Genomic DNA, 23,083 nt, shown 5'->3' on the forward strand with positions numbered 1-23,083 from the left:
GGGTTGTTCCAATACCCCCCTTTGAGCTTTCCCACAACAAACACTGGTTCATGGGATTAGCAGCCATTTTGTTCCCCATTTTCACTGTGACCTCCAGGAGTCTCACCCTCCCGCCCATTTCTAGCCCATGATTTAAAGGGGCCAGCCATCTACAGAATGTTGGCTTAGCTGGGACAAGATGTTGCCGCATAAGAAAAGCAATGTAGATGATAGAAGTCTGAAATAAAACAAAAAGATTCTAGAAATACTCTGCAAAATGGGAGCACAGTGGTCCATCTGGTGAAGCCGCTGCCTCGTGGCACCAGAATCCCGGGCTCGATCCTGACCTCGGATGCTATCTGTGTGGAGTTTGCACGTTCTCCCTGTGGCCAAATGAGTTTCCTCCGGTTTCCTCCCAAATCCCACAGATGTGTGGGTTTGTAGGTCAATTGGCCATTAACTACCCACAGTGTGTCGGGAGTGGATGAGAAAGTGGGATAACATAATGAATGTTCAGTGTGGACTCGGTGGGCTAAAGGGCCTATTTCCATGCTGTATCTCTAAACTAAAACCAAACTAAAGTGACAAAAAGTTATTGATCCAGAATGCTAGTCCAAATCATCTGGGCTCAGGCCACTACATTGATTTAGCATCTACTGTGCCCACCTGATCTCATTGTTACCTGATGCAGAACAACATTTCAGCAGATGATCTGCATCAAATGGGTGTCCATCGAGATAGAACAAGTTCCGAGGCCCCAGCCTTAGATCAGGTTGACAGCCTTTGACAGCGCATCAGCTGTCACAAGCCTTTGAATAGTCAAAAGCCATTCAAATAACTTAAATTAAAATACTATATAATTAAATTATTAAAATAAAAATATTAAGAGCACTGAAGTGAATAAATATTTAAGAACATTAAAGTAAAATAAGTTATTTTTCCACAAGGTTGGTGATCCCATTCAAATAAACAGAATTGTCGTTGGTATGCCAGGACACCCAGGAGTTAAGCCGAAGGGCCTGATGTGAAGTGCACCAACTCCTGTCAGCTCCAGTGGTGGAGCAGGAGGCCAGATGGGCCAACATCTAACTTCTAGCTCTTCCTGGGCTTCTGCATTTGGTCATGTGTGGATAAATGATTGTTAATGTGATTCAGCAGCATACCACAAGTTGTCAGGCAATTTGATTTAGACGATTAACTGTTTCTCGCCACACATTTTATTGAACCCACTGGCTATTTCCAGCAGTCTAGTCTACCCCACCCCACCCCACCCCACCCCGCTTCTTCCCTTTCTCACTCAGTGGCAAGAAAATAACCAATTGAGGTACAAGGTTATTACAGCAATCACATCAAATGAAACATCAACAGAATCAACAGAAAACTCTCCTTTCTGCATGCAAACCATGTTTCACCAATCTGTGCTGTCATTTTGTTGGAAAATTATTTCAAGCATGTGCCACTAATTTACAATCATAAGGCATAGAGCAAACATTTATAGGCAGTGGCCATTTCCAAATACTGTAAAGACCCTGTACTCCAGCTCAACAAAAGTTGACGCCACCCCCTCTCAGAAACAACAGTACATCTTTTTCCAATTTCTTATTATACATTATTAAAATACAGTCATCTTTGACTTTCAAAAAATCAGTGCAATAAACTCCCCCCAAAAAGCATTAAATACTAGTGATCAGACATATAGGGGCTTGAGATGAACTCTGGAATATTAGATCCCGATCCTTAGATTTAGCAAGTACAATTATATACCATAGCTGACTGAACAGTTGGGAGAATTATTGTTAATTCTAAGACTGTAATGAAGCGTTCCTCAATAGCTGATGTCCTCAATCCCAATTTTAAAATAAAAATTCAAAACCATTTCAGGGAGGCTACCCAAGTTTAATCTTGTGACCGATATGTCTATTCAATTCCTCCCCACCCGTAAACCATGCTAAAAGCTTGTGAAGGTTTATACAGGGAAACCATCAAGACAGATGAGATGGTTTGGAACACAGATCACAAAAAGGTGGCCAAACCAGGATGGAGAAAACACACAATACAAATACTTTGTAGTCTCCCAGTGTGATGGAATCTTTGTAACAGTTGTGAGGGTGATAAGAAGGTTTGTACATTCACTTCAAACGGTGGTGTCCATTCACTGAGCCTCTCGTTAGACCCAAATGTTGGTTTTAAAATCATTACTGATCTCAGGTTGTGGAATAATAGATTACTTCTACACTTTTGCTCTCAGTCCTAAACTTTCCCCATTTTGCTGTTTTTGCCATCCTTCTGCAAGAAGTAAAAAACAAATTGGTACCAGGTCTGCAGGGTCTCAGACATACGGTTATCTGGGATTATTGATAGGTTATTGGGATATGCATAAATCTGGTCATGCTTTTAGACTCTGCCGACATGCTTACCTTGAAACTGACTAAATAGATTACAACACAGGAGAATACAGACAAGTTTTTTTCGTAGTAATGGATCCTACTTGAACAGCCTCTATTTACTGTGACATGGTTCTAAACAATGTCAAAGTGAACAAGAATGGGAATACATAAAAAATATTTCAATTACGTACATTTAAAGGCGAGGTTTTGGAGCAACATGAGTGGAACTCCATTGAATAGATTCGAACAGCGTTTTTTATGTTGAGAGAATGAATTTGTGGATCTTGATTCCAAATTTGAAGTTCGTCAAGTTCCTTGGACGGTATTAGATGGCACTCAGTTCAAACCAGTCCTTATGTAAAAGTGCATTCCCAGTGCAAATTCCTTTCATAGATTCCTGTGAAATTAAGCATGCTGCTATGACCAGATATTTTGCTCCTGATCGTGGGTTGCTATCCTGCGCAGGTTCATTTCTGCTCTGCAGAGGGGAAGTGTTCCATCACGACTCTGACCTTCCACATCTGTGTCTAACAATGTCCGCTCGCAGCCAGCATGTCCTTGCCTGTGGGGCAGAAAGGGTGGGAGCCCTGGCCTTTCCTCCACTGTGCCACTGCTGCTGAGGCAGGAATCCAGGTTGGATGGCGTCTCAGTACTGGAACTATTAACAGGGGAGTTGCTGTACATTTTAGTGGGCGAAACGATCCACCACGGATCTAGCCGTGGACGATTTGCAGAAGGACGTGGCCTAGGCACAAATTCCAAAGTCTTGGGCCTTTCCAGGGTGAAATCTTGCTTCATGTTTCTTCGTCTCGGAGTGGGAGGAAAGACCAGGTTGGGATCAGGCAGACGAGGGACTTCTGTTGGATCCCTGTTAGGGCTTGGGGTTTTACCTATACCTTAAAAAAAAATAGTCATGTTAATCTTTCCAGTGCTCCCACTAAGCATTGTTTTGGTTAACAGTTTATTCCTTATTCCCATTATTACAGCCACGAACGAAGGAAATAATTAACTGGATTAAAAATGTCATTAAATGGGTTTTCTTACAATGACCATGTGATTGGAGCCTCTCATGACGTTGCCCTACAACAGCCTGGAATGGAGAAAGATTTAATATTTTATTTCTTCGTCCATGCTTCCGGCTGCTTTACCATGAGATCTAATGATAAAAAGATACTTAACATTAAAGATTAATGAAGTGACTTATTAACTAGCAGGGAAAGTGAACCTCCAGCTGATGTGTTAGAATTTTAATCTGGTATTTTACGCTGAGGACATTGAATTTTTATTTTGTGTGTCGCGCGACAACAAAGAAGTTTGCCCTTCAGCCCACTGAGTCTATGCTAGCTCTCAGAGAAGTTCCATCCCTCCACGTTTCCCTGTTGTCCAATCTCTCTCACATGCCCAGCAACTCCACCCTGCTTCTCCTATCACCAACCAAACTACACTAGGAGCAGACAACTGGCATTTCTTTGGGACAATGGAATGAAACAGGAGCACCAAGAAGAAATCATTGAACATTCGAACAGTACAGCACAGGGACAGAAACTTTGACCCACAAAGTCAGTGTCAAACATAATTCTTAATCTCCTTTGTGTACACTTGATATTAATGAGCATCTTCAAAAGCCTCCATAATTGCACTGTTGTAAATGCTGCCATCATCACCACTGGCATTGTGCTCCAGGCACCCAGCACTCAGTGTAAAAGAAAACTCGCCCTACTCATCTCTATTAATCTTTCCCCCTCTGACCTTAAACCTATGCCCTCTAATCTATGACATTTCCATCCCAGTTCTGCCTGTCTACCCTATCTATAATTTTATATACTTCTATCAGCTCTTCTCTCAACCTCCACAGAAGACAATCCATGATTCTTCAACTTCTCCTGATAGCTAATATCCTCTAATCTAGGCAACAGTCTGGTAAACCTCTTCAGCACTCTCTCCAAACCCTGCACAAACTTCCTGTATTGGGACGACGGGAATGTTCCATGGAAGGCATCCCATCAGGATGCATCACAACTTGGTTTGACGACGGCTGTCCAAGATGGCAAGAAATTACAGGGAGCTGTGGGTACAGCCCAGCCCATCACACAAACACGCCTCCTTCCAATCAACTCCATATTCATCACGCTGCCTTGGGTTAGCAACCACTTCCACCTCAGTCATTCCCTTTCCTCCCCTCTCCCTTTGATCAGAAGATATAAAAGCTTGAAAGCATGTCCCACCAGATTCCAGAACATCTTCTTCCCCACTGCTATAAGACTGTTGAATGGACCTTTTATAATCTAAGGTTGTAGACCAGAATTCCCAATCTATCTCTCTGTGACCCTTGCTCTAATGTTATTTCTGCTGTTTCTCTGCTGCTGCATCACCGTACTCTGCTCCCCCTTTCCTTTCTCTTTCAGCACTACCTGTTGTGTTTTGTGCATGGTTTGATTGTGATCATGTTATGGTATAATTCCAATTCAACAAAGTTTTTCCACTGTATCTCAGTACGTGACAATAATAAATCAATGCCAATAGCAAATGTTGGAGTCAATCACAGGATGAGTATACCACTGGCAATGCAGGTATTTATCACTGATCTCCATTGAACCCGATCTGAGGAAGCAGTTTAGTTCCATTCATACTGCTTGTTTGGCATTACATCCTTGTGTCCAGTCGTGGGAGAGTCTAGGACCAGAGGACAAAGCCTCAGAATCAATGGACGTACCTTTCGAATGGAGATGAGAAGGAATTTATTTAATCAGAGGGTGGTGAATCTGTGGAATTCTTGGTCATTGGGTATTTTTAAAGTGAAGATGTTTAGGTTCCTGATTAGTTTGGATGTCAAAGGTTGCAGGGAGAAGATAGAAGGATGGTGTTGAGAGGGAAAGGTAGTTCAGCCATGATTGAATGGCAGAGCAGACTCAATGGCCAAATTACCTAATTTTGCTCCTATGTCTTATGGTCCCTGAAGGACATTGGTGACTGTGATGGGAGTGTACACCAATCAGGTATTTTTATGGTTACCATTACTGAGACTTGCTTTTTTATTTAAATTACACAATTTCTTAAACTTGAAGCCAACTGTTTAAGATTCCCCAACTGCCCAGTGAGTTTCAAATCCAACCCTCTGGACCATTGGTGCAGAATAATGCTGCTGGTCATATGACTTAACCTTGGATTGATACTGTACAAAAAGCTGGAGTAACTCAGCAGGTCAGTTAGCATCTCTGGAGAAAAGGGAGAGGTGACCTTTTAGGTTCTGACCCGAAATGTCACCGATTCCTTTTATCTCGAGCTACTGCCTGAACCGTTGATTTACTCCAGCATTTTGTGTCTATCGTCAGTTTAAGCCAGCATCTGCAGATCGTTCCTACATATCTTAACCCTGGACTTGTTGAATGTTTTATATATTTGGTAGAGTGGACACTGTCGTAAATCTCCAATAATCTACTGTTCAACTGTTCAGAAATATTCAGTCTTATTGGGTGATGTTTCTTGTATTCCCCTGAGACACATTGGGGACCCAGTCCCCATGCTCCCCAATACTTGCCAAGGTGCCCAGTCCCCATGCTCCCCCATACTTGCCAGGTGCCCAGTCCCCATGCTCCCCCATACTTGCCAGGTGCCCAGTTGCCCAGTCCCCATGCTCCCCCATACTTGCCAAGGTGCCCAGCTCCCTTGCTCCTTTGAAACTTATCACATTCACTGAGGAATTTGTGATAATATTGTCTGTTAACTAATAAAACTAATTAACAAAGGAACATTAATAGAAATAATATTTAAGAGTCCAGAAACTCCACAAGTTTGACAAGGGAGGCACAGTGGCGCAGCGATAGAGTTGCTGCCTCACAGCACCAGAGGCCCAGGTTCAATCCTGACTACAGGTGCTGTCTGCTTGCAAGTTTTCCCTGTGATAGCGTGGGGTTTTTTCTGGCGCTCCAATTTCCTCCCACATTCCAAAGATGTACGGGCTTATAGCTGAATTGGCTTCTGTAAATTGCCCCTAGTGTATAGGATACAAAACTGGGATGACATAGAACTAATGTGCAGTGTGATGATTGGTTGCCATGGACTCTGTGGGTCAAGGGCCTATTTCCACACTGTATCTCTAAACTAAATAACATTTCCAAGTGTTTTAATTGCTGGAGTTTTTATGTTGTATGGTTCACACGGGCAATGCCACCACCTGGCAAGGAGGAATGCCACAATCATGGAACATTTGTGCACCAACTGGATGGACATCAATTTTCCTAATGCATGTAATAACAGATGTGAGCTCAAAGGCATCATATAGTTCTCTCCTATTGCCAAGAGATGCAAAGTGGGAGGGCAGGTCATGAAAAAATAAAAGCATAGGAAATTGGTTGTTTCTAAGTACAAGAACCACAAGTGCAAGATGGCAATGGATTGGCTTAAAAAAAAATAGGAAAATGTGAATGGAAGAAATTTAATGGAAGAATGCGTATGGAAACCATATTGGTCCATTTCGATTATGCACCCAGTTCAATCAACACATTATTGTCCTGGAGTTAGCAATAACATGACATTGAGCACCTACCTGCAGCAACAGAGCCCAAGGTGCCATTAGATGGCGTATTCAGAGTCTGGGGAATCTGTTTAATGGCCCCATCGGAAGGAGTCCTTCTGTGACTCTGGTGTCTGGTGGTGCTGCTTGTCGTCACATGAGTTGGGGTCAATGATTGGTTAGGGTCCCGTTTGAAACGTTCGATGGTTATGTCTACCAAAGGATGATTTGTAATGAACACTGAGCCCTCGTCCATTGAACTTGGTGTTGAGGCCATTTCGTACACCACCATTTCGTCACTGTCTGAACGTAGCAAAGACTTCGTAGAGTTGCATTCAGAAATGGAAGACAACGACAGCAGTGTCAATGTGGAAGATGGATCGAAGGAGGGAATGATGAATTCTTCCTTCTTGAAGATATTCCGGGAAGGAGGGCTGATGCTCCTTCGCAGTCGGCTGGTGCGCTGGAAAATGCCCTCCTTTTTTTTCTCCTCCTTGGGTTCAATAATTTCTTGTAAAATCTGGCATTTTCCCAGCTCCAGCAAGTCAAACCCCAAAGCCACCCCTGCCAGGACGGCCCCACATCCCAGGAGGACAAAGTCGCACTTCTTCCTTTGTGAGCCACGTTTACAGCTATTAGTGGGGGTGTGCTGGGGGGTGCTGGTGGTGGAGTTCGCTGGAGTCGGCTCCTCATTATTGTCACCAACATCACCCTCCACTTCATCATTACAGTAGAAAGGTAAAGTGAGGTAGGACTGGGTGGGGAACGCAGATTGTTGCAATCTAGGATCGCAATCTTTAATGGCATTCCCATCATGTTCTGCAAGAAAAAGAGAAAAATCTATGAATCTGCATTGCGTCATAGTAAATTCTCTCATTCCCACGGGTAACACCATCGGTTAACTTTTGATTCCAATCAGCTTACATCACAGCTGGCATCGAAGCTCCATTTACCATGCTACTCTATTTTCACATTTGCAATATTCTTACACATAAAGGATATCTTAAAACCTACCACTCACCCACAATGTTTTCAATGAGAGAACACCAGATTTCCATTACTCTCCAGGGAAAAACAAAGTGCTTCCTGATTCTCTGCTAAAACACCTGGTTTTAAGATCATGTTTTCTTACTCAATATTTCCTCACGAGGGAAAAATGTTTCTCTTGAGGTAGCACAATAATAACTTAAGCCATTTAAAAATACTTCAATTGAATTACCGTTCAGCCCCACCCCGTTTAACTGCCTGAACTCAAGGGAAAATGTCAGGTTTAGTCATAATTTTGATAATTTTGTCTCAGTACCATTGTGGTAAATCTATATGCAGTCCAAAAACAATGCAACTTTCCAGAGATATAATGCCAAAACTAAAAATTGTTTTCCGTTTGGATTCTGGTAAGTTCTCTGCATGGTGGGTGCAGTGGTAGAGTTGCTGCCTTACAACACCATAGGCCCGGGTTTGATCCTGACTACTCCTTGCTGCCTGTACGGAGTTTGTACGTTCTCTCCGTGACCTGTGGGTTTTCTCCGAGTGCTCCAGTTTCCCCCCACACTCCAAAGACATGCAGGTTTGTAGGTTCATTGGCTTTGGTAAAATTGTATATTGTCCCTGGTGTGTAAGATAGCGTTGATGTGCGGGGATCGCTGGTCAGTGCAGACTCTGTGGACCGAAGGGCCCCTTACCACGCTGTATCTCTAAACTTATGTGAGATATAAATTCTTCAATTATGTGTTTTCGATATAAAATTCACGATAACCTTATACTTTAGGATTTATTTTTCTGCTTTGATTTCTGAAGAGGTTTCAAAACCAAAGCAAGGAACTTGTTTTGCTAAATCATCTATCCCCTCAATTAAAGCTCTGCGGGGCATGCCGATCTACACCCTTTACATTCAGAACAGGTGATCAAGGGTCAATTTAGGATCACATTTTTATTTAATTAAGGGAAAGAGGAAGAGAAAATTGACTGTTACAAAGTCTTTACTGTGGGAATGCTCAAATAAAATGTCACTCATTTTAAAGTCGGGAGTATGGTGTGAAATAGGTCCTATGCTTTTACACAGTGAGAAAGGTAAGGAGCGAGTGAGGTAAGATTAGTGAAGCAGTGGAATCAAGAGAAAGCAGCGTTGGTTCCAAAATTTGAAGAAACTATTTGTCCAAGTTTTTCCATTCTCCAATATTAATCTGAGTTTAGACTTCAAAAAACCTTTAAATCTTTGAAGCCGCAGACAGGTACGTGGATGGGAAAGGTTTAGAGGGATATTGAGCAAATGCAGGCAGGTTGGACTAGTGTAGAAGGGCCATATTGGTCAGCATGGGCAAATTAGGTCATAGGGCCTGTTTCTATGCTGTATGACTAGAACTGGTAAGTGCAGATTCCGCACAAAGCAACTTCCACAAGGAAATCCAGCACACACAAGCTGGAATATTTTGTAGAGCTGAGATATTGATCCGTTTTTAAAAATGTTGCCTTTGTGAATAGCACTGAAATAAGCTAATAATAAAAAAAAGAACTTTGCCAAGATCTATGTCATGCCAACAATGCAGTGCTTTGACTCATTAATCACTGAGCACACAGAACTGAGGAGAAACATCAAAACCCTGTCAATAGAAACCCTGTCTCTTAGGGCAGCATGGTGGTGCAACTGAAGAGTTGCTGCCTTACAGCGCCAGAGACCCGTGTTCGATCTTGACTCCCGTGTGCATGTCTGAATGGAGTTAGTACGTTCTTCCCGTGACCTGCATGGCTTTTGTCCGGGAGCTCCAGTTTCCTCCCACACTCCAGACGTACAGGTCTGCAGGCTAATTGGCTTGGTAAAATTGTAAATTTGTCCCGAATGTGTGTGGGATAGTGTTAATTTGCAGGGATCGCTGGTTGCCATGGACTTTGTGGGCTGAAGGGCTTATTTCTGCACTGTATCTCTAAACTAAACTAAACGTATCCTGCTCTGTCTGATTGTAGTCTAGTTTTAGAACCAAACTCTGATATGCATTGAATTAGTCAATCACAACTTAACTCCTGGTAGATCTGTTCACATTGGCATCAATGGCTGTAGTGATCATTTGGCTTTTTTGTGTGTCATTGATTATGGCATGTGTCTTTAAATTTTAGACTGCCCGTTATATTGTTGGTGGAATTTATGACGTATTTTAGGGCGTGTTTATGAGCTACGTTTCTTGCGCAGAAGCTTAGTTTTTAGTGTAGTTTGGGAACAGCATTGGGAAAGCAAACCCTTTGACCATGTGAAGTGTAACGGAGACACGAGGAGTTTTCTAACCTTTAAAGCGATAAGCTGGAGTTCGATGAAGATTATAGTGTATGAGTCGGAAGAAGTTCGGATGTACCTTATTGTTTTTCATCAACAATAAAGAATATATTAATCAAAAGACTGTGTTATGAAGATTTATCTGTGAAGAAGCTCTGAAGGTCCCCGATGGAGAGCTCGTATGCGTATAACGACATCCTCCTTAAACATGTAGTACACTTAGCGGCTAGAGGGAGTAATCTCTTGAACGTTATAAAAATCTGCTGTTACATTAAGTCAAAGGATACCTCCGAATTCAGAATTGAGAGAAGACTTTGTTCTTTAAATTTAAAGACTTGGCAATCTGCCAAGACCTCTTTAAAATCATGGAGCCACAAGATGAAGGACGAGCCATGCCTGAGGAACCACAAGCTGACAAAGTCAAGCTTAGTCAAGGACAACCTGCCTGCCTGAGAGAAACTAAGAAGGAGGAAAACTCGATATGGGAACGAGTCAATTGAAAGCTACAGAAACTCATGTATTGCGAAGAAACAGATAATACACAAGCTGCCTACTTGAAAGAAACCGAGAAGGAGAGAAACAAATTATGGAAACAGGTTACCCGATTGAGAAACAGAAGAAATTAATGGAATCAGTACAGAATGCGATCAAAATGAAATCTAATATGAGCCAACAATGGAACCTCTGCCAAGAGGTTGGAAAAATACAAAATGTGCTGCTCTGTTCACAGCCATCCCGGGAAGAACACATAAGACACACCCAGTGGTGGGAAGACAAGGTGAAGATATTCAATGGTTTCATGGATAAGGCAGAGGAGTGGTTATCTGAAATTATACCATAACTTAAGATCTTAGTGATGCAACAAGGTGCCAGAAGGGAAGATGAAATTACATCACAAGATAATATCTTGAAAGTATCTACACAAAGATCAAGACATAAATCTAGTTCTACAGCCAAGGGTTTCTGCTCGATGGGAGGTTGAAGCTGATCTAGCCGCTCTCTCAATAGAAGCGGATGGCTTGAAGATGAAACATGAGATTGAGCAAAATAAAGAGGAGATGAGGCGACGACAAGAAGAACAGATGAAGGAAGAGATGACGCGACAAAACAGATGAGGCGACAACAGGAACAGCTAAGGTGACGAAAGGAACAACTGGAACTAGACACAAAGATGGTGGTGGCCAAATCGAAGAAGGAGATACTGGAATGTAATGGTTCAAGATGTAGCTCCAGATCATCGAAGACCATCGATGAGCTCTGGACCAAGAGGAAAAACTGTTCCAAGTGAGTCAGCAGTTGGATCAATTCCACAATCGAGGTCCACCGGATTTCATGGGTTTGGAAACCCATTGGAAAAGAGTAAGATGGGCAAAAGTTCATCTCAGCAAAGGAGTGCTAGATCAAAACAAACTAGTAATGGAGCGTCTGTGGATGCTCGAGACAAACCATTAGCGGACCACGCTTTTCCATGGCCTGATGCACAGGCTCGAGCAAGCCAATTTGAGTCACACACTACTTTTTAGTGTAGTTTGGAAACAGCATGGGGAAGGCATACCCTTTGACCATGCGAAGCGTAACGGAGACACGAGGAGTTTTCTAACCTTTAAAGCGATAAGCTGGATTTCGATGAAGATTATAGTGTATGTCGGAAGAAGTTTGGATGTACCTTATTGTTTTTCATCAACAATAAAGAATATTTTAATCAAAAGACTGTGTTATGAAGATTTATCTGTGAAGAAGCTCTGAAGGTCTCTGACAGAGAGCGGCTAGAGGGAGTAATCTCTTGAACGATATAAAAATCTGCCGCCACAATGGCAATGCTTTGAGCCAAAGGTGGCCTAAATATATGGGGTTGGGTTTTACCTGCCCGACTAACAGCCTGTTTAAAATAAAACAACATTTTCTATTAGTTAACCAGTCAGCATTATTGGAGAGTAACCTTTCCACTAAAGGAGAGAGGGAGATATTGGATGTGGGTAAGTGTTTACCTTTCAAACATCTCTCACAGTTAATATCTCAGATAAATAAAGCAAAGTTCAGTATTATAACATGTGTAAAATGGTGCACGTTGCTTGTACCTATTTCATCGAGGCTAGTAAACCTGGGAACTATGGCAGCTGTCCGATGAATTTTCCCTGGATTGGAGGCACTGGATGGCCAGTCTTTGCTTCCGTTGACCAGATGCTTAAGGCTTGTGTTGGGAAAGAAGGGAAAAGAACGGAGTAATTGTCAGAATATTTAGTCAGTTGAGCATGTTTATAAGCACTCAATCAAGCATTTACTTTGTTACAAAGGCAGGTAGCCATCCTTTCCTTGACATTCTCCAATTTCCCTCAGCTTTTGGAAGTCACATGTGAATCCTGTTGAATGCTGCCCAGTAGTTTATCACTATTACTGCATTAGGCATGGTGGGAGTTGCTTGATCCCAAACCTCCTTGACGATTTCTCTCTTCTTGTAGCTCCACAGTGAGCTGTACAGCCAAGATCAGTGATAAAAAATATGAAAACCATAGGCTTAAGCCTATGTCCATTACATACTGCATATCCACAAACATGGTCATACAAACTAGGAATTTATAGCAATTAACTGAAAATTATCAAAGGAAACATTGTTATTAAATATCTATCTTTTAAAAAAGAATAATAAGCCATTAAGTGACAAGCGCCATCTAAAAAACAATCTACATATTAAATATAGACCACTTTCTGTTTCTGCTCTGTATCTCTAAATTAAACTAAACAATTTCAATTTATAGATACTTTTTCCCAACCAATGAAGCAGGTTCACGTTCTGCATCGTAAATGATACAAAAAGAACCGGGAGCTAAGCAAAACAAGCTTCAAACTATTAATTGCTCATTGTTACTAGTTAGAAATTAATATTTGATGTGCTATAGATAGTGAATGCATTGGTTGCGAGTTTCCCAAATATTGGAAAGGTTTCAGCGGAACGGAAAACTGCCAAAGCATTATCCCTAATCTAGAAAGACCAGAAAACAGAAAGCAGGAAACTGAAGGATTGTCAATTTAACATCTGAGAAAAGTTTGGAACCCATCATTTATTAAGTGACATATTTGGGGTGATTTCCAGAATAAAATAGATATTCTACAAAGACAGATAGATAGTGTCTACATTCATTGGATTTTAGGAAAATGATAGGCGAACATCTAGAACGATGCCACTTTTCTAAGGGGCTTGATGGGGTAGATATTGAAAGAATGTTCTTGTCGTGAAATAACCCAGAACTAACACATATATTCAGGATAAAAGTCACCCATTAGAATTGCTCAAATTTGTTATGATCTTAACTGGCTTAGGGTTAACATTGTTGCCAATGTAAATGTAAGCACTTGCTAGGTAAATCAACAACACAAAGTGTGATTGCCAAATGTTATAACTAAAAAGCAACAATCATTCCACAAACATATTACATAAGCTTAGATGAAATGAAACCAGATCTACGTTGCATTTAACATTATTTCCAAAGCATTAGCCATTATAACTTCAAGCTGTCTCTCTGCTGAGGTAATCACCCTGGCCAGATGCCCTTCCGTCAAGTCAAGTCAACTTTATTTGTCACATACACATACAAGATGTGCAGTGAAATGTAAGTGGCAATGCCTGCGGATTGTGCAAAAACTACAGAACAGAACAAGTATTTACATGTTAGAAAATATTTTTTTTTACAAAAGACAACACAACAATAAATTAGTACAGTCAATTAGTCCCTGGTGAAATAAGAGTTTACAGTCCTGATGGCCTGTGGGAAGAAACTATGTCTCATTCTCTCTGTTTTCACAGCATAACAGCGGAGGCATTTGCCTGGCCGTAGCAGCTGAAACAGTTTGTTGTTGGGGTTGTAGGGGTTGCCCATAATGTTGCTGGCTCTGGACCTGCACCCCCTGGTGTATAGGTCCTGCAGGGGGGGGGGGGGGGGGGGGGGCAAGTGTAGTTCCCATGGTGCTTTCAGCTGAATGCACTACTCTGCAGAGCCTACCTGTCCTGGGCAGAGCTGTTCCCAAACCAGTTTGTGATGTTGCCGGACAAGATGCTTTCTACAACCCCAGAGTAGAAGCACTGAAGGATCCTCAAAGAGACTCTGAATTTCCTGAGCTGCCTGAGGTGGTAAAGGCGCTGCCTTGCCTTACTCACCAGTGTGGCAGTGTGTGTTGTCCATGTCAGATCCTCTGTGATGTGGCCTCCCATGTATTTAAAGCTGCTCACCCTGTCCACAGCAGTCGCATTTATCTCCAGTGGCGTGTACGTCCTCGGATGTTGTGCCCTTCTAAAGTCCACAATCAGCTCCTTAGTTTTTGTGACATTCAAGAGGAGGCTGTTGTCCTGACACCAGAGTGTCAGATCAGCCACCTCCTCCCGGTAGGCCTTGTCATTGTTATCGAAGATCAGGCCCACCACCACTGTGTCATCAGCAAACTTGTTGATGGAGTTGGAGTGAAGCTGGACACACAGTCATGTGTGTACAGGGTGTATAGGAGGGGGCTAAGGACGCAACCCTGGGGGTTCCTGATTTCCGGGTGAGGGGGTTGGATGTATGTCTCCCCATCTTGATCACCTGGGGCCTGGCGGTGAGAAAGTCCAGAACACAGACACACAGGGAGTGTCCAACTAATCTTATTAACCCTTTGAACAAGACTCCTATATGGAAATCATTAATCCTTCCTGAACACTCCCGTGTAAACTTTAAAAACATTTCTTGAAAAACATTTCAACACCAATTCTTGTGGGCAACACTGTTTTTCCTTGCTTGCCCAATTATTAGATCTACCCATCTAATCTGAATTCTAACCCCAAGCAGAACCCCATATAATCTTTAGTAAATCGGTGGATCCAACAGCAATTCAGTAATTGAATGGAATAGTCAGAGATTTAGAAATTCTAGAATTTGGGATGACTTGTTGCACAGTGCGTAAAGCTCTATTCTGAACCAGTCAGTATATTCAGTTCAAATCCCATCCCACAGATCAAGTCTCCAAATCTGAGGAAGGACATTGCCATAGAGGGAGTGCAGAGAAGGTTCACCAGACTGATTCCTGGGATGTCAGGACTTTCATATGAAGAAAGACTGGATAGACTCGGCTTGTACTCGCTAGAATTTAGGAAATTGAGGGGGGATCTTATAGAAACTTACAAAATTCTTAAGGGGTTGGACAGGCTAGATGCAGGAAGATGTTGTTCCCGATGTTGGGGAAGTCCAGGACAAGGGGCCACAGCTTAAGGATAGGGGGAAATCCTTTAAGACAGAGATGAGAAAAACATTTTTCACACAGAGAGTGGCAAATCTCTGGAACTCTCTGCCACAGAAGGTAATTGAGGCCAGTTCATTGGCTATATTTAAGAGGGAGTTAGATGTGACCCTTGTGGCTAAAGTGATCAGGGGGTATGGTGAGAAGGCAGGTACAGGATACTGAGTTGGATGATCAGCCATGATCATATTGAATGGCGGTGCAGGCTCGAAGGGCCGAATGGCCTACTCCTCCACCTATTTTTTATGTATCGATGTATCTATGTAACAGATCCAAGCTGCTCCTCCAGTGCACTACTGCTCGAGGTGGATAAATAAAACAATATTTGGCTCTTATTATTCTACTGTTCTGAGAGTGTACATTGCACAAATTGGCCGTCACATTTCCTCCTTTTCAACAGCAATTCCACTCCATTGACTGCAATGCATTGCGTTGCTCAGATTTCATGGAACATTCAATACAAAGGCAAATTGTATTCCCAAGACAGGATAGATCCCTTTAAAGGAAAAAAATGGGAATTCACCATTACGACCCAACATATAAAAATAGATACACACAGCTAGCTTTAATACTGAGAAATTCCAATCATGTGGAACATTTGTGGGAAAATATTATTTAAAGTTAGATGTACGAGGATCAATCACAAAGTCAATTATAATTTTGAATGCTTCTTTTCTAATCAACGTGCTGACAGTTCCCTTCTGTATTCACAAATATTTCAATATATTATCATATAGATTCATAAGCACACTTCAATATTTTGATCATGTCGTCTCCAGTTTACTGCAAAGTGCACAATCACATATGGCAGGCCTACACCATCCAACACCACAAAATTCCAGAAAGATTACTATTTTCATTTTAGAGAACACAGTCATTTTCTAATCTTGCAACACTCCTTGTGACTCAGGGACCTCCAAATAGCAGGCATTGATAATATCTGCAGCAATTCTGCCTGAGTTGATCTGTTGCCCATTCTAAATACTCTCCCAGGGGGAATTTTGAGGGATTAGAATGGGTTTTCCTAACAAAGTTTATGCCCGTTTTATTTTCAAATCAATTTATACCATCTGCTCTCTCCAACACTAACTTGGAATAGAACAAAGACCCCAAAGGAAAATCTCTTATTTTGATGAACATTCATTGCAATTAATAAATCTCTGGTCTTTCTTGCAGTGCTGCGATGCCCTTTTTTTTTTTAACAAAGCCAAATTTCTGAAGGACCATTTGTAACCTCTGGATATCCCAAATGGCTTTACAACCAATGAAGTACTTTTCAGGGTAGTTACAGCTTTCATGCAGGATACACGGCAGCCAACCTGTTCATTGCAGGTCTCCAAAACAACTTAATTATATCAATCAAATAGCCTCTTAGTTTAGCTTTCTGAGGAATTCGTGTCAGCTGGAACACCAATGCTCTTTGAAAGAGCGCGATGGAATCCTTTGAATCCATCTGTGAGAAAAGATCATAAGTGATAGGTGCAGAATTAGGCATTCGGCCCATCGACCACTGCCATTCAATCATGGCTGGTCTATCTCTCCCTTCTAACCCCATTCTCCTGCCTATGAGATCTGCTTAACATTCCATCCGAAAGATAGCATTTCCAGCAGAGCTGTAATATCAGAATATAATCGCAGAGCTGAAGTATCAGCTAGATTTCCGTATGACAAATTCTCAATCTACTGTATGCGCAGTGATGGCATTCTCAGAGGCAATAATCTATCCACGGAATCATAACTCGGCAAGTTGCCTAATTTTAAATCCCATTTATTATCCTAAAAAACTCTGTGTGGGAGAAATACAGAATTTCCTCTGACAAAAAAAATGAACATGATTTCCTTCATGTTCAAACTCTGAATCCAAGGAACAAACCCTTTCACCTTCAAGCAAACTAAAAAGGTATTTGAAATAGGTTAGTCCACTCACGCAGAAAAACAGCATCCATTACAATTTAGCTTGATCAGTGAAAATAAATGAAAATCGATTTTAAAATGTGCTGCTCAAAAATGCAAAAACTGGAGTTTGAGAAAATAAAAAAAGCTATAATGTGCAATATTAGAATAATCAACAACCCTGCCTGCATCATTTTTCCCTCTCTCTCCCATCAACCATACAAAAAAAAATTGCACGTCACATTGAACCAGTTGTTTGATAAAATCTCTGGCTGTTCTGTGGCTTGTGGAAAAGGAAATCCATCATTTGCTTTGACTATTTTTTAACTGTACGGAAGTGGATTAGGGTTCTCAGAGATGCACATTGGGCATTTATAATTTCAATTGGTTCTATATTTTGCACAACTCCATTTTGTAAAAGATACACACAAACTGTTGAAGTTACTCAGTGGGTCAGGCAGCATCCCTGGAGAAAAAGAACATGGGACGTTTCGGGTCGGAACCCTTCAGCAGACTGAAGAAAGGTTCCAACTCGAAATGTCACCTAATTCTTTTTCTCCAGAGACGCCGCCTGACTATGCTGAGTTACTCCAGATTTTGTGTCTATCTTCATAAAAACATGCATCTACAGTTCCTTCCTAGACATTTTGTAAAATAAAGACTCAAATAATAAAAAGTTTTCCAATAAATTTACAGAAACAACATAGAGATACCGGATCGCAATCTATGACTCCCATTCAATTTTAATTCCAAAAACCTGCAGTTACAAACGGAGAGAAAAAAGAACCCAAGTGAAACAGAGGCATTTTTGTGGGAGAAAAAGACAAGATAAAAGTGTTGATTCTTATTTTCTCTCTATTTCAATGATTTTCATCTCATCCGTCAGTTTTTTATAGTGCATGCTACTTTGGCAACTTTATCTGCACCCTACCACAGACACCTCCCTCTATTTTTCCATTCCTCCTCCTCCAAACAATTTAAAGTGTTTGTTCCCCCACTTTTCCAGCTCTGATGGAAGGTCCTCGACACAAAACGTCGACTCCACAGGTGCAGCTCAAAGTGCTGACTGCTTCCGGCTTTTTCTACAATTGATTCATACCCGTTTGTAATCCACACAAATCTCTTCTACCCACTCACTTTCATCTAATCCTACAAGTATTCATAAGATCATAAGTGATAGGAGTAGAATTAGACCATTCAGCCCATCAAGTTTACTCCGCTATTCAATCATGGCTGATCTATCTCTCCCTCCTAACCCCATTCTCCTGCCTTCTCCCCATGACCTCTGACACCCATACCAATCAAGAATCTATTTATCTCTGCCTTAAATATCTCCACTGACTTTGCCTCCACAGCCCTCTGTGCCAAAGAATTATCAGATTCACCAACCTCAAATTAAACAAATTCCCTCATTTTCTTTTCCCTTTCACGTTTTAAGCAGTTCCCCTTAAATTAATGTCGTTTATCCAGAGCAACTGCTCCATGTGATGGCAAATTCCACTTTAGGTTAATTTAATTGAGAAATACAGCATGAAAACAGATCCTGTGTCCACTCTAGTTCTATGTTATCCCACTATTGCATCCACACACGAGGGGCAATTCACCGATTTACAGAGGGCCAATCAGCCTACAATCCCCTGCATCTTTAGGATATGGGAGGAAACCGGAGAACCCAGAGGAAACCCACGGACTCACATACGTCCCCCGTCCCCCACCCCCCAAAGATTTGACAGGTGGGGGACAATCCCCCCCCCCCCATATTTTGTAATCCGGATTTTAAAACACGGTGAAAAAAAATCTATTAAAAAACTCCGCTTTCCGCGAGACAGTGGGGGTGGGACTGATGATCGAGAGCGGCGATTGGACGAGAGAGACATCAGTCAGCAGGCAGTGGGGGGACCATGATGATTCAGCGTGATGATTGGAGGAGGGAGGTGTGGTTCAGAGGCGGAAGTAGGGGGTGGGACTGAGGATAGAGCGCGGTGATTGGAGGTGGGAGACGTCCTGGTGGAGCAAAGATCACAGATCGGAGCTTGAATCAGCCCTTTCATTGCCCAGCCCGGCGTGTCTTAAAAATCAGCCGCGGGATCTTTCACCGCCCCGCGGTCAAATTGCTGCATTGAGGCGATCGAGGCTCCCGATGTTGAAGCCCCTGCCGGGGATGAATGGCCCCGCAAATGGGCCGATTGAAGCCCCACGATTCGGGCGGACGAAGCTGCTGTTGCTGGAGTTTGGAGTCGGTCACCAACCAGGTCAGCTCCCGATGTTATCGTCCACAGGGTCCACGGCTGAAGCCTCCAAAGCCTCATGTGCGTGTGTGCGCATGCGTGCCCGTCGCAAAGGAATTGTCCCCCCCCCCCCCCCCCCCCCCCCCCCCCCCATGTTTTGATAGCGATTTCCGCCCCTGTGCTGACAGAGAGAATGTGCAAACATCACACAGAAAAGCAACCAAGGTTAGGATAGAACCCGATTAACTTTAAATTGAACAATTACGCTCAATCTCACCCTACATTTAAGCATACAAATTTTCACTCAAATTCTTCACTGTTGATCATTTTACAGTTGTGGCTCTGGTTTTAGGTTGCTCTGAGTAGTGAACACATTAAAAAAAAAAATCTTCTTGAGCAATCCCAAGATAATATTATAGACCTGTACCAGGTCACCCACCAGCCCTCCCGTCCAGTTAAGCTCCAGTTAAGAACAGAATACCAACATTTTGTGGATAACATTTTTTTTTTAAGTATTTCAGGTTAGGTCACTATGTTGCCGAAAAATACGAAAGCAATGTGTCAACCAACCCCCTGGCAATTTCCTTTGCAAGAAAGCCCAGAGGGATAACCTGTACAATCAGCTAACTTGAGGTTGGTTTATTAGCTGTTATGTCTCTTGACTGAAGGCAAATGAGTGACTTTCAAAATGAAAAAGCAATTTCTTAAAATGTATCAATGTGTTTAGAAATCTAGCTGTTATCTCCAGTTTTCAATGCTACTTATTAACAATTCAAAGAAACAGAATCTCAGTTTGATCCAAAAGTCCTAAAGAATTTATCAGGACTGAAACAAACGTGTAGGCCAGTGGAATACTAGACTTGAATAATTTTCTTGTGTAGACTATCTTGCTGCCCAGTTACAGGATGGGTGTAAATCATGAGGGACATATTTAGAAGGATACCCCAGTCTGCTGATGAACAATCTAGTAATGCAATATAACACCTGAAGTTTGCAACAGGGTGGTGAATAGTTAAGTTTAGTTTGAGTGGTGTGCTTTATTGGAAGAAGGTCACACTCTGTGGGAATAGTGAATCTAGGGACAGGAACAGCAGGATTCAGCAATTCAGATACATAAATAATAGAGCTAGTGATGCAGGTTAATAAGGATTAAAATGCAGATTAGCCAGACTATTAAACATAGATCAGTTGATTTGAGAGTGGCATGCTAATAGTGTATGGCAGAAAAATATGTTGGTCTCAGCTCTAATATGGATCAGAAAGATTTATAAAACGACTAACATTTCTGGATTAATCCTTCCGGAACTTGCAAGAGGGAGTTATTGATCTTGTTGCCATGTGATTGTTAGATTAATACAAGGTCATAAATGATAAGAACAGAATTTGGCCATTTGGCTCAACAAATCTGCTCTGCCATTCAATCATAGCTGATCTATGTCTCCCTCCTAAACCTATTCTCCCCACAACCACTGAAACCTGTACTAATCAAGAATCTATCCACCTCTGCCTTAAAAATATTCATTGCAGGTACTTGAGCATAATTACCTACTCATATCAAATTATTATTGAAACATATACTTCATCTCACATTATCAACATATTTTTTTTTAAATCTCTAATCAATCAAAGGAACTTTCCAAATGGAAATAACTCATCATGAATTCACCCCAAGTGGATAGATTCAATTCCAGTGACAACTGAGCCAGCACTTAATTTAAAAGTTGGCCACAGCCCAAAGGTTCCTAGTTGTGGAGCTTCATCAAGATTGCAGGTTCCCAAAGGGGACCAATGTGAAAACCTCCACAGCCAAATGTCATGCACCAGAAGATAGCCAGATTCCGCACTTTAAATTACTCCACTAATACTGGGAATGTCAAGTGTGCTTATTTCTCATTTGCACCGGATACAAACTGGAACAAATAAACTCTTCCTTGCTGCAGCTTCAACAGCACATTAGTCATAACATTAGAGCAAAGGGATTTCCCCCAAAATCAGGTCCAGCCACCCCGAACCTCTCCTCACCTTTCAAGACTCAGCTACCCCAAACTATGCGGCAAGAAGAGATGGAGTTAAAGTGGAGAGAAGTGCGGGCCATCCTGTGGACACATGGCCATCTGTATGGATGGTGGATGCCACGAGATTCAGAGCATTATCCCTGAGGAGTTTCTCTACCCATTTCATCTGAAAATACCTGTATACTATGAAAATGTATGGGAAAAAAATAATTTAACATAGCAGCACAGTTGAACAGCAACAGGAATGGGAGGTTCTTCTCTTACCTCTCTTCCACACCACCAAGGTCCTTCTGGTGCAAAGAGCTGGGGCCCCTGGTTCGACTTTTCTTTCTATGCCCTTTTTTCTCTTCCTCATCACTCTCTTCTCGCTGAAACACTGAACTGCGGCCCCAGGTCTTATTGCTTTCACCTGGTGTTACTATGAAGAGGTTAAAAAGATGGCCGTTTATCCCAGTAGTTTCATATCAGTCACTGGCAAAATAATTTAAGATTATTGAATATGTAGGACTTTGATAAGGCTTGCCTAGCAATGATTTATATATTTACTAAAGCCGACTACATATGGCTTGGAATCAATTCATTATGTATGGAGCCCCGATGCCCAATGTCCCAACTCTCCATCGGTCTCCTTGCCTTCATCCACATGGTTGCGCTTCTCATGGCAATCCTGGGAATGATCCACAACCCATTTAATCACAGGAAAGTGATGGAACTTCACATCTCACTTCGCACCATTTGCTATATTTAAGGAGCAGGAAGTTTAGCTGCAAATAGGGAATTAACAGGTGGTCTTGAAGAGAAACACCTTGTGTTATAATCAGATTTGCTCTAGACAGATCAGACCATGAGCTACGTCTGTTTTATTTTGCAAGTTAAGGAATAGATCGTAGACGCACAGAGTAGGGGAATTGAGAACTAGAGGACATAGGTTTAAGATTAAGAGTTAATGGAAACCCGAGGAGTAACTTTTTCCATACAAAGGGTGGTTGGTGTATGGAATGAGCTGCCGGAGGAGATAGTTGAAGCAGGTTCTATCGCAACTTTTGAGAACCATTTAGACAGGTACATGGATAGAACAGGTTCAGAGGGATATGAGCCAAACACATGCAGGTGGGACTAATATAGAAGGACATGTTGGTTGGTGTGGGAAAGTTGGGCTGAAAGGTTTGCTTCCACGCTGTATGACTTAATGAGTCTAAAAGCATGATTTATGTAAAACAATTTAAATGAATTTGAAATTAACAATGCATTTAAATATTTTATATGAACACCAAGATTATTGAGACATTTAGGAGCAGCCTCCTGCAAGTGTGATCGATTTGACAATTATCTAAAATTAGAAGCTAGTTTTTGGGTGCATCCCCCCCATCCAATTTAGCCCTCGTGCTTCCCTCCCCACCACCCTCCCATCACTCCACACACATACTCAGTCTGCATTTGTGTTTGAGGCAGATTTCTCCATCAAATCACCTTCATTAAATAGCCAAAATATTGCTTCTACCGTATATAACAAGAGCAGGTTGGCCCCATGGCAGTGA

The 23,083-nt window shown here is 41.9% G+C and overlaps 1 protein-coding gene across 1 annotated transcript in view; it reads right to left on the bottom strand.

The window, feature by feature from the left end:
* Positions 1 to 1,269: 1,269 nt before the first annotated feature.
* The window catches only part of map3k9 (mitogen-activated protein kinase kinase kinase 9), a 95,105-nt gene continuing 73,291 nt past the window's right edge, over positions 1,270 to 23,083 (bottom strand). Inside the window, exons 8-11 of the mRNA XM_055640826.1 lie at positions 21,810 to 21,963; positions 12,223 to 12,335; positions 6,913 to 7,698; positions 1,270 to 3,262 (exon numbers count right to left, since the gene is read on the bottom strand). Coding sequence (XP_055496801.1) covers positions 2,784 to 3,262; positions 6,913 to 7,698; positions 12,223 to 12,335; positions 21,810 to 21,963 — 1,532 coding nt within the window. The 3' untranslated portion in view covers positions 1,270 to 2,783. The remainder of the gene's footprint in view (positions 3,263 to 6,912; positions 7,699 to 12,222; positions 12,336 to 21,809; positions 21,964 to 23,083) is intronic.

This window comes from Leucoraja erinacea, chromosome 9 (assembly GCF_028641065.1).
Source record: "Leucoraja erinacea ecotype New England chromosome 9, Leri_hhj_1, whole genome shotgun sequence".
NCBI lineage: Eukaryota > Metazoa > Chordata > Chondrichthyes > Rajiformes > Rajidae > Leucoraja > Leucoraja erinaceus.